This window comes from Gobio gobio (genome assembly GCF_949357685.1).
Source record: "Gobio gobio genome assembly, chromosome: 1".
NCBI classification, from domain to species: domain Eukaryota; kingdom Metazoa; phylum Chordata; class Actinopteri; order Cypriniformes; family Gobionidae; genus Gobio; species Gobio gobio.
The window spans coordinates 71,379,636-71,394,823 of record NC_137097.1 but is presented as its reverse complement, the minus strand read 5'-3'; the positions used below and the strand labels follow the sequence as shown (position 1 = coordinate 71,394,823).

The window sequence follows — 15,188 nt, the reverse complement described above, 5'->3', positions numbered from 1 at the left end:
ATGTTATCAGTGGCAATGAGAATCAGCCATTTGCACAAAGATCTGTGTTGGGTTGGAGTATCGTTGGATACAACCATGATGACAGTTATCAAGATGAAATCGGTGTGAGTCACAGGATTATTATTAAGCAAGTTCTTCCAGCTGGTGATTCATCTCACAAACTCAAGTCTGAAGTCTGTTTTGTACATAGGAACAAGGTAAAAGAGATGATCACTCCAGCAGAGATAATGAAGGTTTTTGAGTCGGACTTTGTTGAAAGGGATAAAGAGGAAATCTCAACGTCACAAGAAGACTTAAGGTTTTTGGCTAAATTGAATGAAGGCATTAAGCAAACGCAAGATGGACACTATGAGATGCCATTGCCTTTTAAGGGTGAGAGGCCAGATTTGCCAAACAACAAAGCATGTGCCGAGCATCGACTCAGATCCCTAGAGAAGCGTTTAAGGAGAGATGAGCAGTACCAAAAGGATTACCTGGCTTTCATGAAGGACATAATGGCGAGAGGCGATGCTGAAAAGGTCCCAGAGATGGAGTTAAGTAATCAACCAGCATGGTATATACCTCACCATGGAGTATATAACCCGCAGAAGCCAGGCAAGATTTGCATCGTCTTTGATTGCTCTGCAAGATTTCAGAATACTTCTCTGAATGAGCATTTACTGACTGGGCCTGACCTCACAAATGCCCTTGTTGGAGTCTTGTGTCGTTTCCGGAAAGGGCAAGTGGCCATCATGTGTGATGTGGAGCGTATGTTCCACCAGTTTCATGTTGCTCCAAAGGATCGGGACTACCTCAGGTTCCTATGGTGGGAAGATGGAAACATGAAAGTCCCACCATCAGTTTTTCGAATGAAGGTCCACTTGTTCGGAGCGGCCTCCTCGCCTGGATGTGCAAACTTCGGCCTCAAATACCTTGCCGTACAAGGTGAAGGCAAGTTTAATCAAGCCACAGTGAAGTTCATACAACGTAATTTTTATGTTGACGATGGCTTAGCAAGTGTAGACACTGAAGCAGAGGCAATCCAGCTTGTAAAGGAAGCCAGGGGTCTCTGCAATACCGGGAAGCTTCGCTTGCACAAATTCATCACCAACAGCAAGACTGTGATCGCCACAATTCCAAGGGAGGAATGTACTGAAGGGGCTACTGACCTTGACTTGTCTCTAGGAGAGCCTAAAGTAGAGAGGGTGCTCGGAATCCAATGGTGCGTAGCTTCAGACGAGTTCCATTTCAGAGTGCTAGTAAAGGAAAATCCTTTTACTAGAAGAGGAGTGTTGTCTACAGTTGCCTCTATTTTTGATCCTCTTGGATTCGTCGCTCCCTTCATTTTAGTTGGAAAAAGTACCCTACAAAAGATGTGTCAAGATAAGGTGGGCTGGGACGAACCACTTCCTGATGACCTCAAGCCGCATTGGGAAGCTTGGCTGCAAGATCTCCATAACCTGTCTTTGATAAAGATACCACGTTGTTATGTGCCATCAACATTCAAGGATGTTCAGCAGTATGAGCTACACCATTTCTCAGACGCCAGTGTGTCAGGCTATGGAGTATGTTCATACCTCAGAGCTGTAAACATGTCTGGAGAGGTCTACTGCACTCTCGTTATGGGTAAAGCTAGGGTTGCTCCATCAAAGGTGGTAAAAATTCCCAGACTAGAGCTCTCAGCTGCAGTGGTTGCCACAAGAATTGGTGATTTGTTAAAAAGAGAACTAGAATTGGATGACATCCGTGAATACTACTGGACCGACTCCAAGGTTGTCCTTGGTTATATTAACAACGATGCACGACGTTTCCATGTATTTGTAGCCAATCGAGTTCAGCAAATCAGAACAAGCACTGAGACTAGTCAATGGCGATATGTGGCTTCAGAACAAAATCCAGCTGACCATGCTTCTCGTGGGCTCACCGTAAAGGAGCTCATGGGATCGAACTGGTTTACTGGTCCAAGTTTCCTATGGCAAAGAGAACTCCCTAAGGAAGACATTAATGTGGGAGAGATTAATGATGGAGATCCAGAGCTCAAAAGGGCACAAGTTCTCACGACCAAGGCAAGAGAAGAGTGGTGTCTGTCAGATCGACTGCAAAGGTTTTCAGATTGGAAGAGGGCAGTGAAAGCCATAGCGAGACTCAAACGTTGTGCAAGGAGTGCGAAAGGTTTGGTAGAAAGATCCAACAATTTCACAACACTCGAAGAAAGAAAGGATGCTGAACAATTCATTATTCGTATCGTACAAGAAGAAGTGTTCAGTGACGAAATCAAGCATCTAAGACAAGGCAAGGAAGTTAATTCATGTCAGTTCAACAAGCTGTACAAGTTAAGTCCGTTTATCGACGACCATGATGTCCTACGGGTGGGAGGACGATTGACACAGGCAGAACTTCACCCTTATGTAAAGCATCCAGCCATTCTTCCTAAAGGGCATCATATATCTCGTTTACTCATAAAGCACTTCCATGAAAAGGTGCAACATCAAGGTCGTGGCATGACCATCAATGAAATCCGCTCCAATGGTATTTGGATTCTGGGATGCAGTAGTGAAGTTTCATCTCTCATCTACAAATGCGTTAAGTGCAGGAAGCTGAGGAAATGCAATCAGGAGCAAAGGATGGCTGACCTGCCACTAGAAAGAATGGAAGCTACTCCGCCGTTCACCTATAGTGGCATGGACTGCTTCGGTCCATTCTATGTTAAAGAAGGAAGGAAAGAGATGAAGAGATAGGGACTACTTTTCACCTGCATGTGTTCGCGAGCTGTTCATCTTGAGGTGCTGGATGATCTTAGCACTGATGCCTTTCTTAATGCACTGCGTTGTCTTATTGCTATACGTGGCAATGTAAGTCAACTGCATAGTGATCAAGGTACCAACTTCATGGGGGCAAAGGGAGAGTTCCTGAAGTTGATGAAGGGAATGGATCAAGAACATGTGAAAGAGTTAGGCTGTACCTTTGTCATGAACCCACCTGCTTCCAGTCACATGGGTGGTGTCTGGGAGAGACAGATTCGGACTGTAAGGAGTGTACTAACGTCCATCCTAGACAAGTCTGCAGCAAGACTAGACAGTTCTTCTTTAAGAACATTCATGTATGAAGTAATGGCGATCGTGAATAGTCGACCATTGACCTCAGAACACATCAATGATCCTGTGGGACCAGAACCATTAACGCCGAATCATATACTAACAATGAAGTCCACCATCATTGCACCACCTCCTGGAGAGTTTATAAGGGAGGATCTTTATCTTCAGAAGAGATGGAAAAGAGTTCAGTTTCTGGCGAATGAGTTTTGGACTAGGTTGAGGAAGGAATATCTGTTGAGTTTGCAGCAGAGAAGTAAGTGGAATAAGATCAGGAGAAACACCAAGATAAATGATATTGTTCTGCTTCAAGATGACTTAGCTCCACGAAATCAGTGGAAGCTAGCTAAAGTGGTAGAAGTCTTCCCTGGATCTGATGGAATGGTGAGAAGACTTAAACTTCTGGTTAGTGATGCAACACTAGATAGCAAGGGTGCACGCACAAACAAGTCAGTCTACTTAGAAAGACCCATACACAAAACAGTATTACTACTTGAAGCTGATTAAAGGGTTAGCTTTGATTAGTGTTTAACTGTGTATGTTAAACGTGTACAAATACTTCCCCTCTGAATGTTTATAAGTTCATGCTGAGTTACTGAACTTCTATTAAGAATCACACATTGTGTGATGGTGGGAGTGTGTTTGCTGTCACAAAGTTTTGGGTGTCTATAATGTTTATTTCCACTAGATGGCGCTTGTGTACCTAAACACTCCTAAACTCCTAAACTTTTAATCAGTTTAATCTGTATATTTTTATATTTCAACTATTTTATAATGCTTATTGTGATTTATATACTCAACTGTTGTATATTTGAGCAATAATTATTCTTTCTCAGAGTTTTTTGGGTATATTTTATTTTGCTCCCATCGTGTCTTTGTATGTCACTTCCTGTTTTGAGTCAGAACTGCGGTCGGAGTTTTACAGAGCAATTCTGCTGATCATATAAAACGATGTAATCATCGTAAGGTTTAAAGTATTTCTCTTTATGATCATAAGTTGTACACAAGAAGCTTCAAGATGTAACCCCCTCTCTTAGCTCACAAGCAGGCAAAAGTGGTATGTATTTTCTGTTTATGTACGAGTTTAAAGTCATGTATGTTTTCCATGTAACTGACTGTATGACATGTTTTTGTTGTATATTCATCTTTTTTACTCAGTTCTACGGTGTTGATGTTGATGTCCGAGTCCAGAGAGCATTAAACATCAGTTAAAAGAACCTCAGCCTTCGTGTTGTGACTAAGAGCGGTACAGCTACGCTTGATGTTTGATTTTTATTTTTTAAATTAATCGTTTTATGGTTAAAGGTAAGATAAAAGAGAAACACTATTTAACATTCCTTATTTTAAAATATAATAGATATTTTGTAACTATTTCATTATCGTGTGAACAGATTACTATTATTATGTAAAGTCTAAATGATGTGTAATGGATTCACTCTGGACTTTTTGTAGCGATAACATGTTCCTGTTGTTTCAATTCAGTATTTTCCTTATACGTATCAAGACATCACTCTGATATCATACCTCATCTTGACTCTTTGTTGTAATTTATGACAAGCTTTATGTGAATGTTGTTGGTGATTTTCTGAATAAAAGTCCTGCATGTGTGGATTTTACAGTGAATAAGTCGTCTTTTGAACATACCTGTATTTTGTGATTTGCAGTAGATTATAATGTAGAGCAGAAGTGCAGATCCAGATGCACCACAACAGAGTATCAACACCACTATGTGTGAAAAAGACAAACCTAAAACAAAAACAAACAAACAAAAGAAGTCACTTTACAGTCATTTAAGTTACTGTAACTTTTGCTTCAGTGTAGACTAGGTAACCCAGCCTGATCTGCCGACGATTTGATTTCGCCCTGCAGCTCAGTCTGGAAACCTGTACATATTTCTATCCTGCTTCCGTTACAAATCTGCGGGGAGCCATCACAAACCGGCTTATCCACCTGGTGTGCTAATGGCGGGTTTAACACGATGACGATAGAGAAGCGACGAATCGTTGGTCTGATTGGTTGATGGACAATCCAATTACGTACAGAGTCATTTGAACTATGAATCAGAAAGAGCTTTATTGTCAAGTGCTCGCACACACAAGGACTTTTTCTTGGTGCTGAAGCTTCCAGTGCACATTTTATTTATTTTTTTGGTTATTTTAACTGTTCAAAAGGGAAATGGCCTGTGGGGAGAAACTGTTCCTGTGCCTAGATGTTCTAGTGGCCAGTGATCGGAGTCGCCGTCCTGATTGTAACAGTTCAAACAGGAGGTGTCCAGGGTGAGTGGAGTCTGTGATGATTTTCCCTGCTCTCTTCCTCACTCTGGAAGAGTACAGGTCCTGGAGGGTTGGCAGTATGGAAGCCTAAGTTTAGCAGAATTCAATTTGCAATGTAATTTGCAAAATGGCAATGCATTTCAGTATTTAAATTTACATTTTGCATACCATGTGTGCAACATTTGTTGCGAAATGATAATTCAAATTGAATAATATAATTTACATTTGCTATTTCATACACTAGTTTTAACATATCATTTAAACATATATTTTAACGCTTTATAGGGTTGCAAAATTAAAATGAAAATGTATTACAGAAATGATTAAATGTGTTTAATATGTTCAAGCAAAAATTGTAGCAAGATCATTTAAATGTAATTTTTCTTAATTGCATTTACACTCACAGTTAAGATACTTGCGATTGCATTTTCATTATATGTCCCGCAATGAATGTAGCAAAATTCAATGTGGAATTGAAAATGCAATCCTAGCCGATCAAGTCTCTGCCCCGCCCTGTCAATCATCGCATCAAGCACCAATCAACCCCCCCACCACCCCTCATGTGTCCCAGCATGCATTGCGGCATGAATAAATTATGCATCTGAATTGTGACAAATTTTCTTTGATACTTACTAATTGCTTTTACTTTTGCTTTTTTTGTAGTGACATTTTAGTTGCTTGTTTTATGTTCAAAGTTGATCTGTTTATCTGAATTTTTTTTTTATTGTCACCATTGTAGAGATTCATACGCTGATTCATGATGTCTGTGTGTGTCTAAGAAATGCCGTAGATTAAAACTTTTTGTGCACTTTTTTAAATTTTTTATCTGGATGTTAATCAATTAACGCAACCGTCCTGTATCTTGTGCTGTATAATCACATGGCTATTACTATGAATACAATACAATTAATAACACATTACCTCTATAACCAGCGAACTAGCCTCTGAATGAGTTGAGTGATTCAGGCCACTACAAATAGCCAACATCACCTGATAATATTTTCTCTTGGATTCCCTTGAAATAACAAATGTGCTTTATAAACACACAGTTAAAGGAGCCAGAGAAAAACTAAAGTTTAAAAGTTAAGGGTCAAGAGCCCAACTAAAGCAGACACTGATCTCCAGCATGGTGACTTCAAACTAAACTATTATTTTCATTTAAACAGAAATGACTGGAATAAAGTCAGTCTGGTTAGTAATGCGTGAAGCTGATAATGCTGTTTGTGAAGTGGTTTAATCATCATCTACTGATATCTTCAGAGATTTAATGTCTTCTTTTATCTTCAGTTGATTTCATCTAAGGCTGTGGCTGAAGTCAGTTGTAGTTCTTGTTTTTCTCTTTCCTTCAGTGATTCTGCTCATTATCATCAGGTGTTCATCATTCATTCTCAATCATCACTCAATTATCTCATTAACTTTAACACTGCTTCAATGGTACTTTAACTCAGTAGTGAGCACACACATGAACACTAGGAAGTGTTATTTAACATGGGCGTTTTTTTTGTGCACTTTTACATAAATCTTACCTGTTTCATTCACATATAACTGGTATATATGAATCGCATTCAGTTTATCAATACAATTACATAAATCTTACCTGTTACATTTATGTATGACTTACACATTAAGTTTATTCATTTTTTTAGGTTAAAATTATGTAATCCAAATGCATGGAAAATGTATATGCAATTAAAATACATAAATCTTATGTTTAGACCTTTTTGCTTTGTAGGCAAATTGAAGAGGATCCAGCAAGTGTCCAGTGATGTCCTTCAGGTGGGCCAGAACCAGTCTTTCAAACGACTTCATGACATACAGACGTGAGAGTGACAGGTCTGTAGTCATTAAGTCCACTGATTTTTTTTTTTTGGGGACGGGAATAATAGTGGAGCGTTTGAAGCAGCAGGGAACTTCACACTGCTCCAATGATCTGTTGAAGATCTGCGTGAAGACTGGGGCCAGTCAGCGCAGGCTTTCAGACAAGTAGATGAGATGCTTGAAGCTTTCTTAATCTTCTGTTTTTTGAAGACTCGGCTCACATCCTCCACAACAGACCTTAAGCTCTGGTTGGATAGGAGAGGGGGTGCAGGAGGTGATGGTGAACGTGTGAAGTGCAGATCAGAGCGGGTGTGTGGTGTGAGACAGGGCTTTTCAAACCTGCAGTAGAATGCATTCAGATCCTCAGCCAGTTGTTGATTCTCAGATCGGGGGGATGGTGACTTGTAGTTGGTAATGTTCCTCAAGCCTGTCCAGACTGATGCCGGGTCATTTGCTGAAAACAGTTTTTTCAGCTTTTCAGAGTAGCTTCTTTTAGCAACCCTGATCTCCTTTGTCAGTCTGTTTCTGGCCTGGTTGTACAAGATTTTATCCCCACTTCTGTAAGCATCCTCTTTGGCATGACAAAGCTGTTTGAGTTTCCCAGTAAACCATGGTTTATCATTAGTGAATGATAAGAATGTCCTGGTAGGAATGCATGTATGGAATGCCCTATATCGAGTCCAACCAGGAATGCAACTATGCCCGTTGATCACACCTCTTGTGCAGTAGAAAATACAGAGCAGACTCCACAGACTAATGTTCAATCTTAAAAGATTGAGCTTGGTCTGGTGATAGCCAGACAAGCTTCAGTGAGTAAAGTAGCCAATCACAGACATGTTTGTTGATTTCTTGATTGCAATGGCCAAATCACAGGTGTTGAAGTTAGAATCCCCTCACCGCTCATGTTTTGTCCAGTGCCGAGTTCTGCACGTGCGCTAATCTTCTCTAAGTTTAGACATGATGTAAATGAGAGATTCATTGTGTCGTCAGCTTCACTGATTAATATAACGGAACTGTGTGAGATTGCTTTCATTGAATGAGTGACAACTTTTAGTGATTATAAAGGGAGCGCTCTTTGCGCACTGTCTAGGCGATATAAAAAATAATGAATAGGCCTAGTATCAGAATTTGAATAAAACTTTTGTTTTCCATTCTTGACAAGCGGCCACATACATGCTTCAATACATAGGCCCACCCACATAAAAATGCAGGGTTTACTCTCGAAATTGTGATGACTGACAGTGATTAATATTTATGTATCGAAATCAGTCTCATATAAATGTCAGGAAAATACGATTCCTGGCTGCACGTCAATATCCATGGATCACTGGATCTTTGGTAAGTTGTAAGCAACACTGTATCGAGACCAACCTTTAGTTTAAACTGATAATCATTTGTTTTACTCGCGTTTCTATTAACTCCTGTCGTGCTGCAGCTCTTCTGCCACCCAGTCCTGGCTGAGGGGGGTTTGTTCCAGCGGGAAAGTGACACATACGCATACCCTCTATAGGGGCGATTTCGAACACAGCACCTGTTTGCCTTGTTCCCTTGTTTATCTCTATAGTTACCTTCATTAGTTTCCATAGTTAAAATTGCATCAATTCACAGAAATTCAATTTGGCCAACAAAAAAAATTTGATGTGATCAGTCACTAGAAAATTTTCAATTGGAGACCTGATTTTTTTTTACAGTGCATGAATACATTTTCCAAACCGTGTTTTTGTCTTACCCTGTATCATTATGGTGCACTTATAATAAGTGTTTATATTGGGACTATTTCAGACCGGACTGGTAGGAAGCTCTGCGGAGGAGCACAGTCCCTGCGTGACTCGCCATAGACATAAACAGAGAGAAGTAGCTCCGGCTGCAATGTTCTTCCGCAAGACGCATGCAGCTCTGTTTATTAACCGCTAGAGCGCAAAAAGTTACGGACTGCAGCTTTAAATAAAGTAATTTGTGTCAATGCATATTGAAACATTCGAATAAAAAGTTATTTGTGTGAACGCATATTGCTTTTTATTGCCGTTCATTCACTTAAGTCAATGGAGTTTGTGGTCACAGTTTCATTCGCGGATCCTTTATGTCAGATATGACCAGGGGTGTAGCACAAGATCCCGGGCCCTATGCATAGGCGGTCCTGATGAGCCCCCATTGTTCCATGTTAAAATATATTCCAGACTTTTCAAGGGCCCTCTCTCCCTTTGGGGCCCTGGTAATCAGTACTGGTTTTACCCCCAGTCTGACGCCCCTAGATACGACTGACCAATATTGAGTAGCGTAGCTTACATCTTGGATAAGATTCGCAACTAACGTTACAGCACACATTTGATGCACAAACACGAATATGTTCTACATGTCTAAAGTATATAGAAAGAATAAACCAGTCTTATAAACACATTGATTTAGCTTTAAAACGTAAAAAATATATTCTGAATGCACAATAAATTTACATCTCTCGATAGAAAGGTATTTGCAGGTTTTAATAAAATGTTGTTTAATAACAGTAGTTATAATAAGCATATATTTCCAATATGTTCCTCAGGCTTGCATCATATCATCAACTCACTCATCAGACTCCTCGTAATCCTCAGGCAAACTTCGGCAGTCAGTTGGACCGGCTCATTCGGTTGTTTTTGAGTTGGACATGCTACTTTGGCCCTGTCCCAAATGGCACCCTATACACTCGAGGTCTTCCTACCAGTCAGCACTTTCGCTGCTTTGACTGTCGGAAAGAAGTCTGCTGTGGAGCTTGCTTCAGCGTAGGCTTAGCAAAAGTGCACACATCTACTCGCGAGCACCCTTCTGAGACCCAAAATGACAAATGGGACACCCTACAGTCTCATGGACTTAATGGACTTGCGCACGCGGCAGCCATTGTAAGTCCACAAGACCGAAAGTGCATATGAAGTGTGCCATTTGGGACAGGGCCTTCGGCTGTGAGTCTTTCGTTCCCTTTCAGTCGGTCATGTTCGACGTACGTCGGAACTGACCGACGAATTTGGATCTGATCTCAGAGACCAATCTACTTCGAGTGTATTAAAAACGAGCCAATGGAGATTGGCATGCGATCCACGCATTCCACGCACCGCCCCGCAGCGCGGGTATAAATAAGGAAGTGGAATGCTTGATCATTGCTTTCTACTTCGGAGCCGAACAGCGAATGTTTTCCTGTTTCTACGAAGAGTGTTTCAAGACGAGTCTCGTGAGAGGAACGACTGCTTCCAGTGCGGGTGTGACGGCGCATCTCAGCGGGAGCCGCTTCAAACGGAGATCAGCTGTTGGTTCGCTGGGCGTTTCCTTTTTGAGTGCACACACAGGCTTGCACCTTTATACTGTGTGGTGCCGCGGTCATCTCCCTGAGTGCTTCAGCACATAAAAGAGCAGTTTTTCCTTTCTAAAAGAGCAACACGGTTTGACCCTGCGTCTTTTTCAAGATGTCATTCAAACCGTGTGTCTCTGGATGCGGTCGATTTCTGTCCCCGGTTGACGGTCACGCTCGTTGTCTCTTGTGTTTGGGCGTTCAGCACGCGGAGGCAGCGTTCGGGAATGACTCATGTTCCCACTGCGGGAACATGACCATCGCAGTTTTACGGTCCAGACTCCAATACCTCGAAAGGGGTGGAGCACCTGTGCACATCCCCCGATCTAGTGGTCCTCCCGCTGCAAAGCAGAGGGCTGCTACTTTGGCTGATGGCCTTGGTGGGGACCTGAGGGTTACTGTGAGGGCTTACCCGAGGGGTCAAATGGCTCCTCGGGCCCCTCCCCCCTCCGCTGCGCCGGTGGAGCTTTCAGAAGAGCGCGCTGGCCCCCCTCGGGGGGTTCCAGTCGTTTCTTTTGGTGCTCCGGCTGAGGACATGATGTCGGTTGCAGCATCGGGGGACGAGCTAATGGGCTCTGAGGATGAAGATTCGGCTGCGCTGCCCCCTTCGGGTGTGACAGCGTTGCCCGAGTCAGACCCAGAACTTACGGCTATGCTTTCCCAGGCCGCCGCGAGTGTCTGGCTCGAGTGGAACCCTCCACCGTGTCCCGAACCCTCGCGGTTGGACGATTGGTTTCTCGGGACGGCCCGTGCTGGTTCACATGCGTGATTCCGACAAGGTCCGGTTTCTCAACGCCCCTGTCTGTCAGGCCGGCCTCTTCGGCGACGCCATCGAGAGCTTCGCCCAGCAGTTCTCGGTGGCCCAGAAGCAGACGGAGGCCATTAAGAACATCCTGCCCCGACGACCCGCTGCTGCCTCCACCCAGTCGTCGCCGGCAGCACCTCCGCCTGCTCGTCGCCGAGGGCGTCCCCCTGCGTCTGCCTCCGCCCCTGCAAAACCCAAGCAGCAGCCTCCATCGGGAAAGCAGGGTGCCGGACGTAAGGGAGGTGCCCAACCCGCTCAGGGCCCCGCTAAACCGGCCGGCAAGCGCAAGGGGAAGCGGCCCTGAGACGGGCAGCCCAGGGAAGATGGGAGCTGCTCTGAGGGAGATGATGTCCGCATCCCTCCCCCACCCCCCGGAGGAGGACCGGGGGGCCCTCACTGGTACAACATCTCTGCCGCTGGCTCTCCGGAGTCCAGCGGTACCCACATTTTCAATAAAAGAGCAGTTTCCATTTTCCCTGGGCCCCAAGAGGGCCAGGTTGGCAGTGTGCGACGCCACCGGGCCTTGCCACTCCTTTCCTCCCCTCTCCCCCTCGCCAGGGGGCAGCAGCGTGGGCACCGATAACGCCCCCGGGCCTTCTCACCCACACTCTGCCCCACCCTGGAATGTGCAGACAACACTCCAGGCCGCCTCCGGGCCTCCCGAGTCGGGTCTGTCTATTCCTCCTCGCTGCCCCACCCCGGGTACATCTGTGGTGCCGTTGGTCCCGCTTGTACGGTCTCTGGGGGCTTGGCTTCAGCTCCCCAGGCCGTCTCGCTGGCTCATCCGTACCATCAGACTCGGCTAAGCGATTCAGTTCGCTCACCGGCCTCCCAAGTACAGGGGCATCCTCTTCACCTCCGTGCGGAGCAGCGATGCCCAGGTCTTGCGGTCAGAGATCGATGTCCTACTGGCAAAGGACGCGGTCGAGCCGGTTCCTCCAGCCGATATGAAGTAGGGGTTCTACAGCCCCTACTTCATTGTACCCAAGAAAGGGGGTGGGTTACGGCCAATCTTGGACCTGCGTATCCTGAATCGGGCCCTGCACAAGCTCCCGTTCCGGATGCTAACGCAGAAACGCATTTTCGAATGCATCCGTCCCCAAGATTGGTTCGCAGCGATCGACCTGAAGGATGCGTACTTTCATGTCTCTATCCTTCCTCGACACAGACCGTTCCTACGTTTTGCGTTCGAGGGGAAGGCATATCAGTACAAAGTCCTGCCCTTCGGGCTGTCCCTGTCGCCTCGCGTCTTCACGAAAGTCGCGGAGGCAGCCATTGTTCCACTCAGAGAACACGGCGTTCGCATCCTCAACTATCTCGACGACTGGCTCATACTCGCCCAGTCTCGGGAGCAGTTGTGCAAACACAGGGACATGGTGCTCAGTCACCTCAGCCTGTTGGGCCTTCGGGTCAACCGGGAGAAGAGCAAACTCTGTCCCACACAGAGGATCTCTTATCTCGGTATGGAGTTGGATTCGGTCAGCCAGACTGCGCGCCTCACGGAAGAGCGGGTCCGGTCGGTGTTGAACTGCTTGAATTCGTTCAAGAGCAGGACAGCGGTTCCACTGAAATTTTTTCAGAGGCTCCTGGGGCATATGGCATCTGCAGCCGCGGTAACGCAGCTCGGATTGCTTCATATGAGACCGCTTCAACACTGGCTTCATGGCCGAGTCCCGAGGTGGGCGTGGCAGAGCGGTCAGTACCGGGTCCCAGTGACTCCTTACTGCCGCCAAACTTTCAGCCCATGGTCCGACGCTTCGTTTCTCCGGGCCGGGGTGCCCTTAGAACAAGTGTCCAGGCATGCTGTGCTCTTCACGGATGCCTCCTCCACGGGCTGGGGGGCCACGTACAACGGGCATGCAGTTTCAGGTCTGTGGACGGGACCTCAATTGCATTGGCATATCAATTGCCTCGAGTTGTTAGCGGTACACTTGGCACTGCGCCGCCTCAAGGGGCCGCTACGTGGCAAGCATGTACTGGTCCGTACGGACAGCACTGTGGCCGTTGCGTACATCAACCGTCAGGGTGGTCTACGCTCCCGTTGCATGTTCCAACTCGCCCGCCACCTCCTCCTTTGGAGTCAGAAGCATCTGAGGTCGCTTCGTGCCATTCACATCCCAGGTGCGCTGAACCAGACAGCCGACGAGCTCTCTCGCCAGTCGACACCTCCGGGGGAGTGGCGACTCCATCCCCAGGCGGTCCAGCTGATATGGGACCTCTTCGGAGCCGCACAGGTAGACCTGTTTGCCTCTCCGGACTCGACCCATTGCCAGTGGTACTATTCCCTGACCGGGGGCACCCTTGGCACGGATGCACTGGCGCACAGCTGGCCCCGGGACCTGCGCAAATATGCGTTTCCCCCAGTGAGCCTTCTTGCACAGACCCTGTGCAAGGTCAGGGAGGACGAGGAGCAGGTCTTGTTAGTTGCGCCCTACTGGCCCAACCAGACCTGGTTCCCAGAACTAACTCTCCTCGCGACAGCCCCTCCTTGGCTGATTCCCCTGAGGAGGGACCTTCTTTCTCAGGGACGGGGCACTCTATGGCACCCGCGTCCAGACCTCTGGAAACTCCATGTCTGGTCCCTGGACGGGACGCGGAGGTTCTAGGTGGTCTACCACAGGCAGTGGTGGACACCATCTCTTCTGCTAGAGCCCCCTCTACGAGGCGCCTCTACGCTTTGAAGTGGAACCTGTTCGTTGAATGGTGCTCTTCCCACCGGGAAGACCCCCGAAGGTGTTCGGTTAGTGTCGTGCTTTCTTTCCTGCAAGATGGGCTGGAGCGAAGGCTGTCTCCCTCCACCCTCAAAGTGTAAGTCGCAGCAATAGCGGCGTATCACGACGCAGTCGAAGGTAAGTCCTTGGGAAAGCACGACCTAATCGTCAGGTTCCTCAGAGGTGCGAGGAGGCTAAATCCTCCTCGTCCAAACTCGTTACCCTCTTGGGACTTGGCTCTTGTGATCAGAGCACTTCAGAGCCCTCCCTTTGAGCCTTTGCAGTCTGTGGAGCTTAAAATCCTGTCAATGAAGACAGTGCTTCTGACGGCATTGGCCTCCATCAAGAGGGTAGGGGACCTGCATGCACTTTCGGTCAACGAATCGTGCCTAGAATTCGGGCCGGCCAACTCTCACGTTGTCCTGAGACCCCGGCCTGGATACGTGCCCAAGGTTCCTACCACTCCCTTCCGAGACCAGGTAGTGAACCTGCAAGCGCTGCCTTCGGAGGAGGCAGACCCAGCCCAGGCTTTGCTATTTCCCGTCCGCGCTCTTCGCGCTTACGTCGACCGGACTCAAAGCTTTCGGACCTCAGAGCAACTCTTCGTCTGTTACAGAGGCCAGCAGAAGGGAAAGGCTGTCTCCAAGCAGAGGTTAGCCCACTGGATAGTGGATGCTATCGTCTTGGCTTACCAGTCCCAAGACGTGCCTTGCCCGTTCGGGTTGCGAGCACACTCAACAAGGAGTGTTGCTTATTCCTGGGCGCTGGCTCAAGGCGCCTCGCTGACAGATATATGTAGAGCTGCGGGCTGGGCGACACCTAACACGTTCGCTAGATTCTATAGCCTCCGTGTAGAGCTGGTATCTTCCCGCATCCTCGCCCCCAGTGGCCAGTAGCGCTAAGTGCCCGTTCTAAGTGTCGGCTTGCAACGCCACTCCCGCCCTCTGGGCCGGATACGTGCGTCTATTTTCTCCAGTTGTGTTCCCCGGAAACGGCTAACCCTGTCGAGCTCCTCCGTCACCCCTGCGGTGCCAGACGTTGCGGCCGTCTGACACCAGGCCTGCACCCGTATGCTTGTGAAACGTGTGTGTAGGCTGGGTTCCATATGTAGCGGTCCCCTCACGGCTACCCCATATGTGTATTCTTCCACGGTACCAGCTACCCTACTCGGCTAGCCCCGTGTCTTTCCCC

General features: G+C 46.7%; 2 protein-coding genes across 2 annotated transcripts in view; one reads left to right on the top strand and one right to left on the bottom strand.

The window, feature by feature from the left end:
* Nucleotides 1-15,188, bottom strand: part of LOC307122935 (uncharacterized protein) — a gene marked incomplete at both ends in the record, with an annotated part of 85,285 nt that overhangs the window by 48,049 nt on the left and 22,048 nt on the right. Inside the window, one exon of the mRNA XM_079811271.1 lies at nt 4,716-4,817. Coding sequence (XP_079667397.1) covers nt 4,716-4,817 — 102 coding nt within the window. The remainder of the gene's footprint in view (nt 1-4,715; nt 4,818-15,188) is intronic.
* LOC307124086 (uncharacterized protein) lies at nt 10,110-14,694 on the top strand. Its single transcript, XM_079813091.1, has 2 exons — nt 10,110-11,236; nt 11,931-14,694. The coding sequence occupies exons 1-2, from the start codon at nt 10,597-10,599 to the stop codon at nt 14,096-14,098; spliced, it is 2,808 nt and encodes a 935-aa protein (XP_079669217.1). The 5' UTR covers nt 10,110-10,596; the 3' UTR covers nt 14,099-14,694.